The sequence below is a fragment of the Dipodomys ordii genome, unplaced genomic scaffold (assembly GCF_000151885.1).
Source record: "Dipodomys ordii isolate 6190 unplaced genomic scaffold, Dord_2.0 Scaffold23, whole genome shotgun sequence".
Lineage (NCBI taxonomy): Eukaryota > Metazoa > Chordata > Mammalia > Rodentia > Heteromyidae > Dipodomys > Dipodomys ordii.
This window is the reverse complement of record NW_012267239.1, coordinates 9,715,234-9,730,825: the sequence shown is the minus strand read 5'-3', so window position 1 is coordinate 9,730,825 and position 15,592 is coordinate 9,715,234. Positions and strand designations below refer to the sequence as shown.

Genomic DNA, 15,592 nt, shown 5'->3' with positions numbered 1-15,592 from the left:
GTGTGCGTGTGTGTGTGTGCGTGTGTGTGCGCGTGTGTGTGTGTGTGTGCGTGTGTGTGTGTGTGTGTGTGTGTGTGTGTGTGTGTGTGCTGGCACTAGGGCTTGAACTCAGAGCCTGGGCATTGTCCCTGAGCTTTTTCACTTGAGCCACAATTCCATTTCTGGCTTTTTTCTTTTTTTGGAGGGGGAGGGAATAGTTAATTGGAGATGAGTCTCACAGACTTTTCTGCCTGGGCTGGCTTTGAACAGAGATCCTCAGATCTCAGCCTCCTGAGTAGGTAGGATTATAGGCGTGAGTCACTGATGCCTGGTTTAAACATTTTTTTAAATCATAGTAAAATACACCTAAGATACAATTTCCCCATTTTTTTACGGTGTTAACCAGCTCATTCAGTGCCATTAGAGATAGCCATAATGTTGTGCAACCATCACTATGATCCAGGATTCTGGAACTTTCCTGTCCCTGCCAGTGAAACCCTGTGGCCACTAGGTGGTCGCCCCTCCATGTCCACCTTCCTCCAGCCCCTGAGCAAACACTGGCCGGCCTGGATCTTTTGGAATCCTGTAATGTGGCTGTGAGTATTTCCAACAGGTGTCACTGTCTCTGGGCCCTCCCGGCTGTAGCATGGCTCTGGGCGGGGAGGTGTGCACGCGTGCGCAGGTGGCGGGCATACCTTTGGTTTGTCGGGCTCCCGGGAGTAGGCGGTGTAGAGCTCTCTGAAGACCCCCTTGCTCTTGGCTTGCAGTGTCTCCTCCCTGTAGATGTGGTCAATCTGGGACTGGCGACACCCGAAGACCAGGACCATGGGGCAGGGACTCAGTCCTGGGGATGGGGAGAGCCGGTCACCAGTGGCTCTGGTAGCCGAGTGCTGGTGGTGGTGGTATTGGAGATGCAGCGTTGGGGATCGGGACCTCAGGGCATGGTGTGCAGACGCACGCTCACAGACACGGGGCAGGGCGGTGTGTGTGCCCTGCCCATGCGAGCACACATATGCACACATGTGCTGACACACTGAAGGAGAGAGGCAAGTGAGTCTGGGCTTTTAGCCAACCTCTCTTTCCTGGGTGTCAGTATTTTCCTCCCCCCTCAGACTACTTGGCAGCCCCCACCACTGGGCCAGGCTCAGAGCGCAGACTGTGAACCACACTGCCTGGGTTCGGATCCCAGCTGTGCACAGTGATGAGATCTTACTTCAATTTGTGAGCCTAAGGTCTCCTCAGGTGCAGAACGGAAACAGACATTTCTCAGTGTTCACAGGCATTGGTTTCTAGGACCCTTTCTTGGATGGGTAACAAAAATCTGTGGATGCTTAAGTGTGTGAGTGTGTGTGTGTGTGTGTGTGTGTGTGTGTGTGTGTGAGAGAGAGAGAGAGAGAGAGAGAGAGGCAGACAGACAGAGACAGAAACAGAGACAGAGACAGAAACAGAGAGTACAGGGCTTGAACTCAGAGCCTGGGTGCTGTTCCTGAGCCTTTTCCACTCAAAGCTAGCACTCTTCCACTTCTGGCTTTTTGGTGGTTCATTGGACATAAGAACCTGCTTTCCTGCCAGGACTTCCCTGCCTGGACTGACTTCAGATCCTGATCCTCAGATCTCAGCCTCCTGAGTAGCTAGGATGACAGTCATGAGCCACTGGTGCCCAGCTGGCTCTGCATATTTTTGACCTTCATTTGAGTGACTGACTGATGGAGACTGGATGTCGGCCGAGGTGCTGGCGTCTCCCTGGGGGGCCCCTGGAGAGGATGCACCGGGCGAGCATGTTCCCCGGGCCGCCATTTTTCTCCCAGTTACTCTGTTGGTCATCTCCCTACCTCAGCACGTAGCACAATGTCACCCACTTAGAAGCTGCCTAGTAAATACTGTGTAGCAAAAGCCGCTGTGGCGGGTTCTTGTTCTCCTCCCAAAGCTGAATTGCGGGGCCTCTCATGGCAAGTCACTGCCACCTCGCCAGCACAGCTACAAAGTAAGGACTAATGCAGACCCCTTCAGACCCCAATCACAGAGCTATTGGCTCTCTTGTTGACAGCCATAGGGGTTTTTGGTGCCCAGGACAGGCTGTATGGAAGGTGTGTTCTTCACTGGGAGACCCAGGACTGAGGCTGTGCCCCCACTTTTTGGGGGGAGCCCCCTGGCTGCTGGCTCTACCCACCTTTGTGTTGGATGTCGAACTGTCGTTGCTGCCAGAAGCTTCGGAAGGGGGCGATGCCGGTGCCCGGGCCCACCAGGATGCACGGGACCTGAGGATTCCGGGGCAGGTGGAAGCTGGGGGCGCTGGACAAGGAAGAGTGAGTCAAAGCCTTGCTGAGCTGGGCTCTAATGCCCCCAGTGGTGGAGTCTGAGGTGGCCACGTGGCCATCTTGGGGGGAGCCAATGAGACAGCCCTTCGGGGGGGGGCACATGTCCCTGTCTGGGGCGGGAGCACTGGGGTTTGAACTTAGGGCTTCATGCTTGCTAGTTAGATGTTCTAGGGGCCCAGCTCTAGCCCCTTTATGTTTCAGATAGGGTTTCGCTTTTGGCCAGGTTGGTTCAGACTGTGATCCTCCTGAGTGGCTGGTGCACAGCTATGCATCACTATGTACAGCTTCCTGGTTGAGATGAAGTCTTGCTAATTTTTTTTGGTGGGGGGACCTGGGCTGACCTTAAACCTCTTTTGACTTCATTTCCACCTTCTGGGTAGCCGGGATTTCAGGTGTGAGCTTCCTCCTCAGCCCTAACACGGAGCACATGACATATTTTTCCTGAAATCTTCCTTGCCTTGACCTGACTTTGCCTACAGGCCTTGCTTCGTGGGCTCTGTTGCTCTGTGCCCTGGTTCCGTTTCCTTAGCAACCCGGAGTGATGCAGGACACTGGAATCCATCCCACAGTCAGCACGGTCAAACCCTCAGGCTGGGCCACCCACTCCAACCCTGACCATACACAGAGATCTCTGTCTCTCTCTGTTTTCCTTTTGCTGTCTGTCTGTCTGTCTCATACTCACCCTCTCACAAAGCAAGGGACCACTTCATCCGCAGGAATCCGGTTGAGCCAGGAAGAGCACACGCCGTGGTGAATTGGTCCTTCTCCATCTAATGTAAGAGGCAGGCGGTCAGGCTCCCCCCATGGCCCCGTCCTGTCTGCCCCCACCCCTCCAGGGTGGAACACATGCTCAGAGGCCACCGCAGGGACCTCTCAGTCTGGACCCCTTTTCTGAAGGAGAAGAGAAAACTGGAGTAGGCTGTGGCCGGGCACCCCTGGGTGCTGAGGGGGTACAGATGGGTTGCATTCCGTGCCTGTCCACTCCAGGGTCTCCTCAAGGGGCTCTGGGTAACTTGTCAGAGTCCTCTGTCAGCCCCCAAGAGGCTCTGCCCATCTGCATTGCTTGCTTAAGGGCAGGAGGGGAGCAGAGCCGGGACTCCTGAGGTGTGACACAGCAGACAGTCCCGCGCCCCCGGGGGACAGCGGAGGTGGCTTGTCCTCTGTGCTTCCTTGGGGCCCAAAGGGGAGGAATGAGTCAAAGGGGAAGAGCTGAGGCTCCCCAGTACGTATCTGGCCTCTTTCCTAATTCCGCCCTGGGCGCAGTTCTGCCTGTTTACAGGCTTTCCTCCCTTTTGGGGTCACGGGCGGGGCGGCCTCATGGAGGACCCAAAACGCCGGTGCCCACCTCGGGTGTGGTAGTTGACGATGGCCACGGTGAGGTGCACCTCGTCGGGGTACATGTCGGGGGAGGAGCTGATGGAGTAGTAGCGTGGCTGCAGCAGGGACAGCTGCGTGAGCAGCAGCGTGGCCGGCATCTGCACCGACGGGAACTCCTCCAGCACCTCCACCATCGTGGGGTTCTTCCCCCACTTCCACTCCTCGTACTCCTGCAGTCCCTGCAAGAGAGGACACAGGACAGCTTTGGGGGGGGTGAGGGCTCTCTACATTTCTAGAGACAGGGGATGGGCTTGAAGCGCTCCAGATATCACAGGGGCTGGGCGTTGGCCGCTCATGCCTGTAATCCGAGGCACTAACGAGGCAGAGATCTGGAGGATGGAGGTTCAAAGCCAGTCCAGGGAGAAAAGTCTGCCAGATTCCATCTCTAAAAATAATCAGCAAAAGCCAGACTGGAGGTATGACTCAAGTGGTATGGTGCTCGTTGAACAAGTCTGAGGCCCTCAGTTCAAACCCCAGTACTGACAAAATAACAACAGCAACAAACAGACCAAAGGGGCCATGAACCTGAGGTATTTGTTAGGTGGAATTTGATGGAACAATCTGCTGACGCCCCTGCCCCTGAGTCAGTCTGGCCTAAGGGTCACACTATCTTTTTGAAGGCCAGGATCACCGACTCCAGGAGTGTGTGTGTGTCAGGGGTGGGGGAAACCAGACACAAAATGTCAACCTGTGACTGGCTGCGTACCAAGGCTGGGCTGGCCAATCCAAGGGCATAGTCAGGTTCAAGATGGCACCTGACAGCATTGGACAAGCAGGTTGGAGTGCACAGAGGACCAAGCCCAGCTCAGGAGCCAGCAGATCTGCAGCTGCTTTTTCTACATCTCAGAAGCCACCCTGCACGGCCCTTCCGCGCTGTCACAGGAAGCCCACAGCCAATCAGCACAAAGGCAATCACACATACATTCACTAACAAAAGGCACTCTGGCCTGGTGAGGTGACTCATGTCTGGAATCCTATCTACACAGGAGGCTGAGATCTGACGAGGTTTGAAGCCAGCCCAGGCAGGGAAGTCAGTGAAACTCTTATCTCCAATTAGCCACCCCAAATCCAGAAGCGGAGCTGTGGCTCAAGTGGTAGAGGCCTGGCTTTGAGTAGAAAAAGCTAAGGGACAGTGCCCAAGCCCAAAGTTCAAGCCTCAGTACTGATGTGCACACACGCACTTGCGCACACGCGCGCACGCGCACACACACACACACACACAAACTTTAAGTAATACTGTGCAAAATGGTGCAATCTACCATTCTTCTTTAAATTACCCTTCCTCCATTAATTATGCTTTTTTGAAATCAGTTACACATGTGCATTGTTGAAAAGGTAAATAACTCTGCCAAACTCATGATTAAAAGTAATAGTCTCTCGTTCAGCCATGACCATCTGTTTCCAGCTCCCAGAGGTAAACCACTTACAACTCTTTAGCTGCCGTCTGGTGTTTATTTTCTTATTTCTAAAGAATAGGCACTTGCTAATTACCTTCTTCCTGCTGTCAATCATCCACTCTCCTTTCCCTGAGAGCAGAAGAAGCATCTTTTCCTGGGGGCCTGCTAACCAAGAAGGAGACCCCACTAGAAAGAGCCAGGTTGGTGGTCCTGGGTGGGTAGAAGTTTGAAGGGACAGGTATAGGGGAAAGGATTATCTCAGTTTTTCTTCCAAGCCTGGGCTACGATGGAATCACATGAAAGTTCAAGGTCACAGGATAACAATTTCTATGGTGGTCAGGGAGTTTTGAGTTCCAAGGTTGAGGTCCTGGGAGAGAATCACATTCATTCTGTCAGGCTTTAAGAACTATGGACAGTGGTTAGGGCTGGCCATGGAGCAACCAATATGGCGGACGCACACAGCTAAAGATCATGGCACCCACTGCTCAATAGCGCCACCTGCTGGGGAAGCGCAGGAAGAGCCGTTTCTAAGTTCACCCAACCCTAAAGAGTGAAAAGCATTTGCGTAGTTTTTGGGAAGCTTGGGGACCCACCTTGCTGAGGACCAGCAGGCGCTGCTTCTCTTTCTCGCTGGTGGCCAGGGAGGCAAACTGCTGTAGCTGCAGGGGTGTGGGTGGCGTGGTGATGTCCAGGTAGTACTTGAAGGCCTGGAAGACGGTGCAGGGCGGGAGACGAGGCTCATCCTTCCAGTTACTGATGATGCCTGGGAAAGCACAGGGCAGGGATGAGGATGGGGCGGGGGTGGAGATGGGGGGGGCTCAGGACCATGTCTGGGGTCCAGGCTTGCCCCAAACTCAGGACCATCCTCAGGACAATCCTAGGAAACAGGAACAGGTAAGTTAAGGTGTTTGTTCAAAATCGCACAGCTCTTCCATGTGAAACCAGGCAGGCTGGCATCGGATCTTGCTCTAACTAGCTCATCGCACATGGTCCGCCTCTAGAGGTACACCTTCTGTGTTCTGTGGATAGAACAGAGGACTGGAGAGAGCAACTGTATCTGTACCGGGCATGGCTTGTTCTTGTCATGAATCCTCCACTCATGCAGGATAACATTACCATGACATTCACACTGTGCAGAGCACTGCAAAGCACCGACATGACCTAAAACAGACAAGGGGCATGCGGGTTTTACCCAACTACTATGCCATTTCCTACAAAGGACTCACACACCTGTGGATTTGGAGATGAAGACTCTAGTTCTGTGTCCTTTCTATCCACTATGGGCTCCCCCACCCCCCACAAGCCTCCACCTTCTCAGGAGTGCAAGCCAAGCGGAAGAATGGTGTCCTGGCATGGGAATTGGCTGGCTAGATGCATCAAGGAAGGTCTTTCTCCCAAGCGATGCTGTTTTCAGGGATTTTCAGGAAGGCTTTGACTAGAAGACTTTTCACATTTCCCCTGAATGCCTTTGTAAAGGTGACAGTCACTGTGTCTCACGCACTGCCACCAGAGGCCACCGCAGCTCCTTGTACGGGAGCCTGGAGCCCACCTGACCTTACTGAGGTGCAGATCAGACACAGACCCATTTATCTTGGCAAGTTCTTTAAGGCAGGCATGGTGGTGCACGCCTGTAATGTCAGCCTTTGGGCGTTTGTGGTCAGTTTGGGCTACATAGCAAGATCCTATCTCAGATGAAGAAAAGAAAGAGAGATGCCAAGGAGGGTCCCTTACACAGGCTGGAACTTTGTCTAATGAGTTAGAAAATGTGGATTCTTGACAGCCCTGGTGGCTCACACCTGTAATCCTAGCTCCTCGGGAAACTGAATGTGAGGATTGGGGTTCAAAGCCAGCCCAGACAGGGAAAGTCCATGAGACTCATCACCCATGGACCACTAAGACGTCGGAAGTGGAGCTGTGGCTTGAGGGGTAGAACACCAGCTTTGAGTGGGTGAAAAAGCTCAGGGGCAGCGAGTGCCCAGGCTACAGAATCTTCCGAGGGGGTGATGGTAACGAAGGGAGCCTCCCGGGAATGTGGGGCTGACCACGTTAGACACAAAACTCCTTCCCTAACAAGCCACCTGGGTCTGACATCGTGGCGGCTGGTCGGCAGCTGGGCCAAAGCTGGTCAGCCCCAAGACCCAGACTCCCTCCTCCTTCCTAGTCAGGGACCTGTTCCTCCCCTCTGCCTCCCCCTCCCCCCGGAGAGCAGGACCTCTGGGGGGCATTACCCAAGGCTGTGTTCCGCTCCTCCAGCAGCTCCACTTTCACCATCTGGTTGGCCGGGGGTGCGTCCTCCAGCCGCTCGATGAGTGCATTCACCAGGTCCTCGTGGTTGCCAGGGAAGACGCCCAGGTGGTCCCCAGGCTGATACTGCAGCTCCTGGTTCCCGTTGGTGTGGAGACGCACGAAGATGGTCGATCGGCTGTAGGGAGGACCAGCAGAACACGTGGACACCGGCTTCTACCTGTTGCTTGGCTTGGCACGCATCCCTGTGGTCCCTGCAACCCTCCTGTCATCCTCAGTGGGCGGTGCCTCCATGGAGCACAGCCAATCACTCTTCACCTCGTGTCAGCCACTCGCTCCTCATTGGCTGGTTTCCCAGGGTTCCAGGGACCACGGAGGTGGTCCTGGGTGCAACCCCTTTTGCTTCTTTCTCACCTTTCTTGCATCCTAGGTACCCAAACTCTCTCCTTCTTCTCTTTGGCTACTCGAGCTCACTCTCCTTTGTCAGTCCTTCCCATCTCCCCACACGCTGAGCACTGGAGCACCAGGGGCTTGCTCGTCAGCCTTATCTGTTCCATGGTCTTTGTGTCTTTGCTTTCCTTTTCTCTCATATTCTAATCCTTGAGCCTTACAGTATCATTTGCCTCCTTTTGATGGCGGGTATCTGATCCTCTGCTAGGACCACAGAACTCTACCAGGATGTGGCACCTGTCCAACTTGGCCACTGCTCTATTCCCAATGCCTGGCAGTATATGGCACACAATAGGTCTTCAATGAGGTGTGTGTGTGTGTGTGTGTGTGTGTGTGTGTGTGTGTATTGGGTCTGGTAGGACCTGGGTGCTGTCTTGTAGCTCTTTTTGCTCAAGAGTAGAGCTCCATCACTTAAGCCACACCTCTACTGCAAGCTTTTGGAGTGCTTAATTGGAGATAAAGAGTCTCATGGACTTTTCTGCCCAGGCTAGCTTTGAACCATGAGTCTCAGCCTCCTAAGCAGCGAGGATTACAGGTATTACCTGGCTTCAACAACTATTTGTTGGATGAAGGAACCCCAGAGTCCCAGGTTAACCCATTGCTGCACTGGCTCCATCCTGAGTTTTGGTTCGATTTCCCACAGACCAGCACCCACGGAGGCTGCAGGTAGCACTGTTCCCAAGCTGGGAAAGTCCACGTGCACAATTCCAGGCTCCAGTCCCTTGTACACACAGAGTTCCCAATATTGAAGGGACAAGGCCTTGGCCTCACTGGTATAATAAAATGGAGATCTGAACAAGAAACCTAGAGAGCTGCTTGTTAATGTCTGCATAGTTGGGGTCGTGTATTGGTTTTTTTTGGGGGTGCTGGTCCTGGGCTTTGAATTCAGTGTTGAGGCTAATGCTTTACCACTTTACCACTTTCAGCTTTTTGGGTGGTTATTTGGAGGTAAAAGTCTCACAGACTTTCTTGTCCAGTCTGGCTTCAAACTATAATCCTCAGATTTCAGCCTTCTGAATAGCTAGGATGGATGACAGGTGTGAGCCACTGGTGCCTCAGGCTTATGCATAATAATAATTATTATTATTATTACTATGTGTTTCAAGTTCAGGAAGCCTGAGTTAAAGTGATTTTTAACAATGAATTTTCTCTGATATACTATATTTTACCCAAGACCTTCAAATGGCAGGGTGGACAACACTTTGGTAAATCAAATCTTTGCACTCACCAGGTTCTGGTGGCTCATGTCTGTAACCCTAGCTACTCAGGAGGCTGAGATCTGAGGATCAGAGTTCAAAGCCAGCCTGGGCAGGAGAGTCCATGAGACTCTTATCCACCAGAAAACCAGAAGTGGAGCTGTGGCTCAAAGGGATAGAGCGCTAGTCTTGAGCGAAAGAGTACAGGGGCAGCACCCCAGACACTGAGTTCAAGCCCCATAGCCAACAACCCTCCAACTCCCAAACAACTTTGCACATGGAGCTGCGTTTGCTTTTCAGAACGGCGCTCTTCGCTGCCAACTTGTTCCTGTGGATGCAGATACTTGATATTCAACATGAAGTTTCTACATTGTCTGCGGTATGTAAATCACACTGGAATAGACCAATGGGTCTCGCTATTTACGAAGTTTCTGGCACAACCAAGAACCCTTTGTGCTACAAATAGCCACCACTAGTAAAAATAGTTCAGCTGGCACATCTTTTTGTATAGGGGAAGTGGGAAGTATTTTTCTTGAAGCAAAGCACTCGGAAGGTCATAATTGTGAATACATTGTCAGGGTCTGGGGCTCCTGGCTCCTTTCTTGGGCAGGTCTCACCCTTTCTGGAGCACTAAGCTTGCCAGTCACCGGGACCTGTGTAATAGATTCACACCAGTCTTTAGTAGCAGGGACATCCTTATTTCCTGCTGGTGGGGCATGAGCCAGCAGGGGGCGCTGCAGGGCTTCTTATTTGGGAGATCATCTGGATGAAGCCTTCGAAAGGTCCACAGAATCTTTTTCTCCTGCTTTCTTCCCAGACAAGAATGCAGGAGACCTGAACTTGCTCAGCAGGCTCACTTGCTCAGTCTCCCCGCTCCCTTCAGGTTCTCTTGAACTTGGCAGAAGAGGGTCAGGCAGATAAGGGGGAGAGGGATGGGAATGTGGCCGTCCCTTTTCCCAGAGCTGGGGTCCAGCTCTGTCCATGTGTGTGTGGGGGTAGCCCCTGGGTATCTGGGTGGGCAGGTCCTCAAGCCATGATAGTGCTGAGGCCTGGCCAGTCAACTTGTCAAATCTCAATGCTAGCCGGGCGCCCGTGGCTCACGCCTGTCATCCTAGCTATTCAGGAGGCTGCGATCTGAGGATCATGATTCAAAGCCAGCCCAGGCAGGAAAGTCCATGAGACTTTTAACTACAAAACAAAGCTAGAGGTGGAGCTGCAGCTCATGTGGTAGAGTGCTAGCTTGAGTGAAAAAACTCAGGGATAACACCCAGGACCTGAGTTCAAGCCCCAGTGTCAGCATACATACTCTCTGTCTTTCTCTGTGTCTCTCTCTCTGTCTCTCTCTTTCTTTGTCTCTGTCTTTCTCTCTAACTTGGGCCTTCCTCCTGGCACCTATCTGGCGATGGTGGCTCTGGGGTGCGGGAGGGGGGCTTTCTGGAGTCTTGGTTAAGGTTTCCTGGGCCAAGAGCCCTAGTCTGGCTTTGGGTAGAAAAAATAGGGAATTATGTTTTTTTTTCTCACTCAATTATCTTTTTTCCTTTTTAATAATCTGTATAAAGCCAGAGATGGCATGAAGCCTGAAAACTGGTGGACCCGCAGGGCATGCTTTTAAGGAGATGAACACTTTGGGTACATTTTGGTCCTTTCTGGGCAAATTCACAACCGGTTTAATCCTGTGTCCCTGTTCCTAACCTCGCTCAGAACATCTCCTGTCAGTCATTTGTAGAACATCAGCTAGTCCGATGGAGGAGGGCTGGGCTCAACCGGGCCTTAGAATCTCTGCCAGTTTCCTTGCGTACTAAGCCTGAGGCAAGGCTGATTCCAAGCTGGTCTTCCCTAGTGTAGGCTACGAGAAATTTCTAGCAGATTCTCTGCCTCTTCTCTTGTCCTCTCCTCTCCTCTCCTCCTCCTCCTTTTCTTCCTTCCCTCTCTTCTTCCCTTCTTTTCTCTCCCTTCTTCCCTCCCTCCCCCCTCTTTCCCTTTCTTCCCTCTTCTTTCTTTTTGCAGGACTGAGGTTTGAACGCAGGTTTTTATACTTGTTAAGCAAATGTTCAACCACTTGAATCACCCCTCTAGCCCTTTTGCTTTAGGATACTTACAGGTAGGGTCTTGCTTTTTAAAAAAATTTTTAACCTTGGCCTGCGATTAGCATTCTTCTTTTAGTTGTTGGTTGTGGGGCTTGAACTCTGGGCCTGGCCACTGCTGCCGAGCTCTTCAGCTCAAGGCGAGCACTCTACCACTTGAGCCACTGATTTTCCGGTGGTTAACTGGAGATAAGAGTCTCACGGACTTTCCTGCCTGGGCTGGCTTTGAACCTCGATCCTCAGATCTCAGCCTCCTGAGTAGTTAGGATTACAGGCATGAGCCACCAGTGCTCCAGCAAGATGAACATTCTTATTCCTACACCTCCCAAGTAGCTAGGATGACAAGCATGTACCACCATGCCTGGCCTGTTTGGTTCAGATGAAATCTTGCTAACTGCCCCTCCTCCCTGGCATCCATTCCCTGCTGGGCTTAGGACTGTGATCCTCCTGATCTCCACCTCCAGAGTAGCTGGGATTACAATCATATACCACCATGCCTGCAGTCCTTCTCTTCTAAGCCATGCTTCCCATGGTTTGGAAATGGGAGTTGGAGATCTGTTACAAATGGTCTTTCTTCCTCTCTGTCAGAGGTCGTTGTGCTCTGAATACTGCATTGAACTCATGACTCAAAGAGATGAATTGGAGGACCTATGTCTTAACTGGGGAGGCCGGAGAGCCTGCGAGAACCCTGGGGCACTAGCCTGCTCATTGCTTTTCTCAAAGGTTTTAGAAGACCACACATAAAGCACTAGAAACCACTGGTGGCAGGAAGCTGGGCCAGCTAAGGAGCGGCCCGGAGAGCCTGTGACAGGCTGGCCACCGCAGGCCCCTCAGGATTTGAATGGCCACAGCAGCCATCTTTACCTGGCTCGCTAACACTGGAGTCCCGTAACAAGGTCAGTGTGACCTTGCTAAAGTCCCAGGCACTTTCTAACCGTCATTTCTCCTATTTATTTGCAACATGGCGATGATGATCTTCACATCCTGGGCTGCACAGAGAGCCGGGTGTGAGTCTCGCCACATGCGCGAGGAAAACATCATCAGTCTGAAGACACGATTCCTAGCTGATGTGGAGGGAAACCGGGACTCAGAGCTCCCAAGAGGCTTATCTTAGCACCCTGATCTGCTCATTTTGTGGAGAGAGAGAGGGTGGCTGGGGGCAGAGAGGGCCAGGGTTTGACAGGAGAGCGGGTCCGTGGTCCTGGGTGGCATTAGGGCTGTAATGGCAGTAACAGCCCAGCAGGCTGGGGGCACTGATCACAGGACCTGCGTGGTTTGGGGACCAGGCTCGAGGGACAGTTCCCCCAAAGGGCCCTGTCCTGGCATAAAGCCCAAAGCTTGGGGAAGCAGGTGTTAGGGGCAACGAGTTTGGAGGCCCAGGGGCCCAGGGCAGCTTGGTCAGCACCTGGGTTATTTACAGGACTCTCATTTGGGGAGAAATGAATATATTTTGAACATCACTGGGAAGGATCGTTGGGTATAAAATAAAGTACTGCTGGGTGTTGGTGGCTCACACCTGTAATCCTAGCTACTCAGGATGCTGAGATCTGAGGATCGTGGTTCAAAGCCAGCCCAGGCCGGAAAGTCCATGAGACTCTTATCTCTAATTAACCACCAGAAAATCAGAACTGGCTCTATGACTCAAGTGGTAGAGCACTAGCCTTCAGCGGAAGAGCTGAGGGACAGCACCCAGGCCCAGAGTTCAAACCTCACAACCAACAACAACAACAAAAAGTACTAAGCTGGGTGCTGGTGGCTCATGCTTGTTTGTAATCCTAGCTACAAAGGAGGCTGAGATTTGAGGATCATGGTTCAAAGCCAGCTCAGGCAGCAAAGTTGTGAGAGTTTATCTACAATTAATCACCAGAAAACTGATAGTGGTGCTGTGGCTTAAAGTGGTAGAGTGCTAGCCTTGAGTGCAAAAGCTCAGGGACAGTACCCAGGCCCTGAATTCAAGCCCCATGACCACCACCAACAATAACAACCAAAAAGTAAAGGAAATAAAGTACTAACATGATATGCTTTACATTAGATCTTAAGAGATGTAGTAGCTATATTACATACATATCAGATATTTACCTATGTCAAAGATTAAGATAATTTCTGACTATCAGGAATTTAAAACACATACTGGTTTGGGGAGGGAATGAATCTTTGGACGTCTCAAAGGATTTTTCTTGTTCTTTTTTGTTAGTCTTGGGGTTTGAACTCAGGACCTCACAACTTGCTGGGTAGGCACTCTACCACCTGAGCCACACCTCCAGTCCTTTGTTCCTTTTCTCCACACCTCTAGGTAGGAGCTTGGGGGAGGAAGGGCAGGAAAGCAGATAGGAAAGGGCCGCAGGGGCTCTGAGCCTGGAGCCAGCAGACTTGCTCCGCCATCTGTGTGTAGCACACACCGTGGACAACATCAGGAGTGAAGAACTGGCTGCTCGAGGTGGGCCCGGGTCTTCCTACCTGGATTTTGGACTCTGGAGGTTTTGACGGCTCAGGAGTCGTGCGGCAGAGACGCGTTTCTTGTGGACGTTGGACAGACCTGCAGGACGGAGAAGGTCCGGGTTTGCTGAGCCCAGAGAAAATAGCCACCGCGAAACCTTCCCAGTTTCTCCCATACTCTGTGGGCTGCCCCCTCTCCTTCTGCTGATTCTGGACCCCAGTGAGGGAAGGGACAGAGGAGAGGAGCTGGGCGGGCCAGGTGGGGCTGGGTGAGTTAGCTATGGGGAGTGAAGAACAAAAAGTGAATGTGGCCAGGTGCTGGGGGCTCACGCCTGGCATCCCAGCTACTCAGAAGGCTCAGATCTGAGGACCGCAGTTCCAAGCCAGCCCAGGCAGGAAAGTCCAGGAGACTCAGCGCCAATTAACCACCAAAAAGCCAGAAGTGGAGCTGTGGCTCAAGTGGTAGCATACCAGCTTTGAGTGAAAAAAAAAAAAACTCAGAGGAAGGGCCCAGGCCCCGAGTTCAAGTCCCAGGATCAGCACCAACCCTCCCCACCCCCAAACCCTCCCCCAAAACAAAACAAAAAAAAAACAAAAAAAAGGTGAATGTGTACTGGAAAAAATAGTGCTCAGTCATGGTGTACCATTGCATATGGATCTTTTGCGATACGACAACCAAACTCCATATGTTTCCAAACAAAATCAGATAAAGAAAATGTAAGCGTGGTTGGACCACGCTGAGATGAAGATGGTCCTGGAGAGGAATCTTGAGGTGCACCTGGGTCATTCCCTGGCCCAAGGTATTTGTGTGCGTTTGGGCTGGAGGGGAGAGGGTTGGAGCATCGGAGCCACTGTTCCCAGGTGCCTGCTAGAGGGGAGACGGCCTGACCCACCTTCCCCGTGAGGGCCAGGGACCGACCTTGTGTGAGTTCCGGCGCTTCGGCCACATAGGTGAGGCGGAACTTGTTCCTCTTCCAGCTCCGGTCATTGCTGATGAGGGAGTTGTTGGCCTTCTCGATGTTCACATCATCCCCCACGCAGAACACGTCACACGCTGCCTGTAGCACACAGAGGACTTTCAGTGACCTATCAACCAAGAAGTGTCCTCTCCAAGAGCTCCAAGTCAGGACAGGATTTCTTCTTTGCCCCCTCCCATTCCTCCTTTCCTCCCCCCATCTATATACTTCCACCTACCTGTCCTTCCCTCTCATTTGTCCTCTGCCCATCCATCCACCAGTCTACCTATCTATTCACCCTCCCTCTGTCTGTACCAAGTTACAGGTTGAGAAGGGGTCTCCTGAACTTTTCTGCCTGGGCTGGCCTTGAACCATGATCCTCTCATTCTCAGCCTCTCAAGTAGCGAGAATAACAGGTATAAGCCACTAACTCCCAGATTTCCTTCTCTTTCTCCTTCATTTTCTCCTCTCCTCCTTCCTTTTTCTTTCAATGAATATATCTTAGTTAAGGAGGGGAGAGGATTTCATTGCTACCTTTCTATACATTTACAATATAGTCGAATCAATCTTACCTCCTGGGTTATTCTCTTGTCTATTCTCATAGTTGCAAAGAATCTATTTTGATCGTATTAATCTCCTTCACGCTCCTTGTCAGCTCAACTCCTTTCTGCTCCCCACCCCCAGACAGCGCTTGCTTCCCCCAAGGGATTGGCAGCTTCCCTGGAGTTCTTTATACTGTTTTCATACACACTTGCAATGTATTTCCAAATTCTTCCCCCTCCATCTCCCCTCTTTCTTGGTGAACTGCTAGGTGCTAGCTTTTGGGGGTGCGGTGCGGGGTGGGAGGGCACATTCTTCCTCCCTAGGTCTCTGAGATCCACATTACCTTGAAGACTTTCTTGGCCCAGGTCCTGAAAGCCTCTTCCTGCCCACACAGCTCATCTCCCTCCCTCATCTTCAAGATTCTTTCACCTCCCAACTCCTCCAGGAGCGTGTCCACAGCATGGCCGAAGGCGCAGAAGTGAGGGTATGCACGGGAGCCGAGGCCAAACACTGAGAACCTACCAGGGAGACAGCAGAAGGTCCAGTTCAGGGGGCTGCAGGCTGTGTGGGGGGGGCAGGGTTACCAAGTGCATTGGATTGAATTGTGTGCCC

The 15,592-nt window shown here is 52.1% G+C and overlaps 1 protein-coding gene across 1 annotated transcript in view; it reads right to left on the bottom strand.

Annotated features, from left to right (window-relative positions):
* The window catches only part of Nos1 (nitric oxide synthase 1 (neuronal)), a 63,758-nt gene that overhangs the window by 4,402 nt on the left and 43,764 nt on the right, over nt 1-15,592 (bottom strand). Inside the window, exons 17-25 of the mRNA XM_013014319.1 lie at nt 15,324-15,498; nt 14,401-14,539; nt 13,503-13,581; nt 7,300-7,493; nt 5,665-5,834; nt 3,643-3,853; nt 2,980-3,067; nt 2,150-2,271; nt 675-823 (exon numbers count right to left, since the gene is read on the bottom strand). Coding sequence (XP_012869773.1) covers nt 675-823; nt 2,150-2,271; nt 2,980-3,067; nt 3,643-3,853; nt 5,665-5,834; nt 7,300-7,493; nt 13,503-13,581; nt 14,401-14,539; nt 15,324-15,498 — 1,327 coding nt within the window. The remainder of the gene's footprint in view (nt 1-674; nt 824-2,149; nt 2,272-2,979; nt 3,068-3,642; nt 3,854-5,664; nt 5,835-7,299; nt 7,494-13,502; nt 13,582-14,400; nt 14,540-15,323; nt 15,499-15,592) is intronic.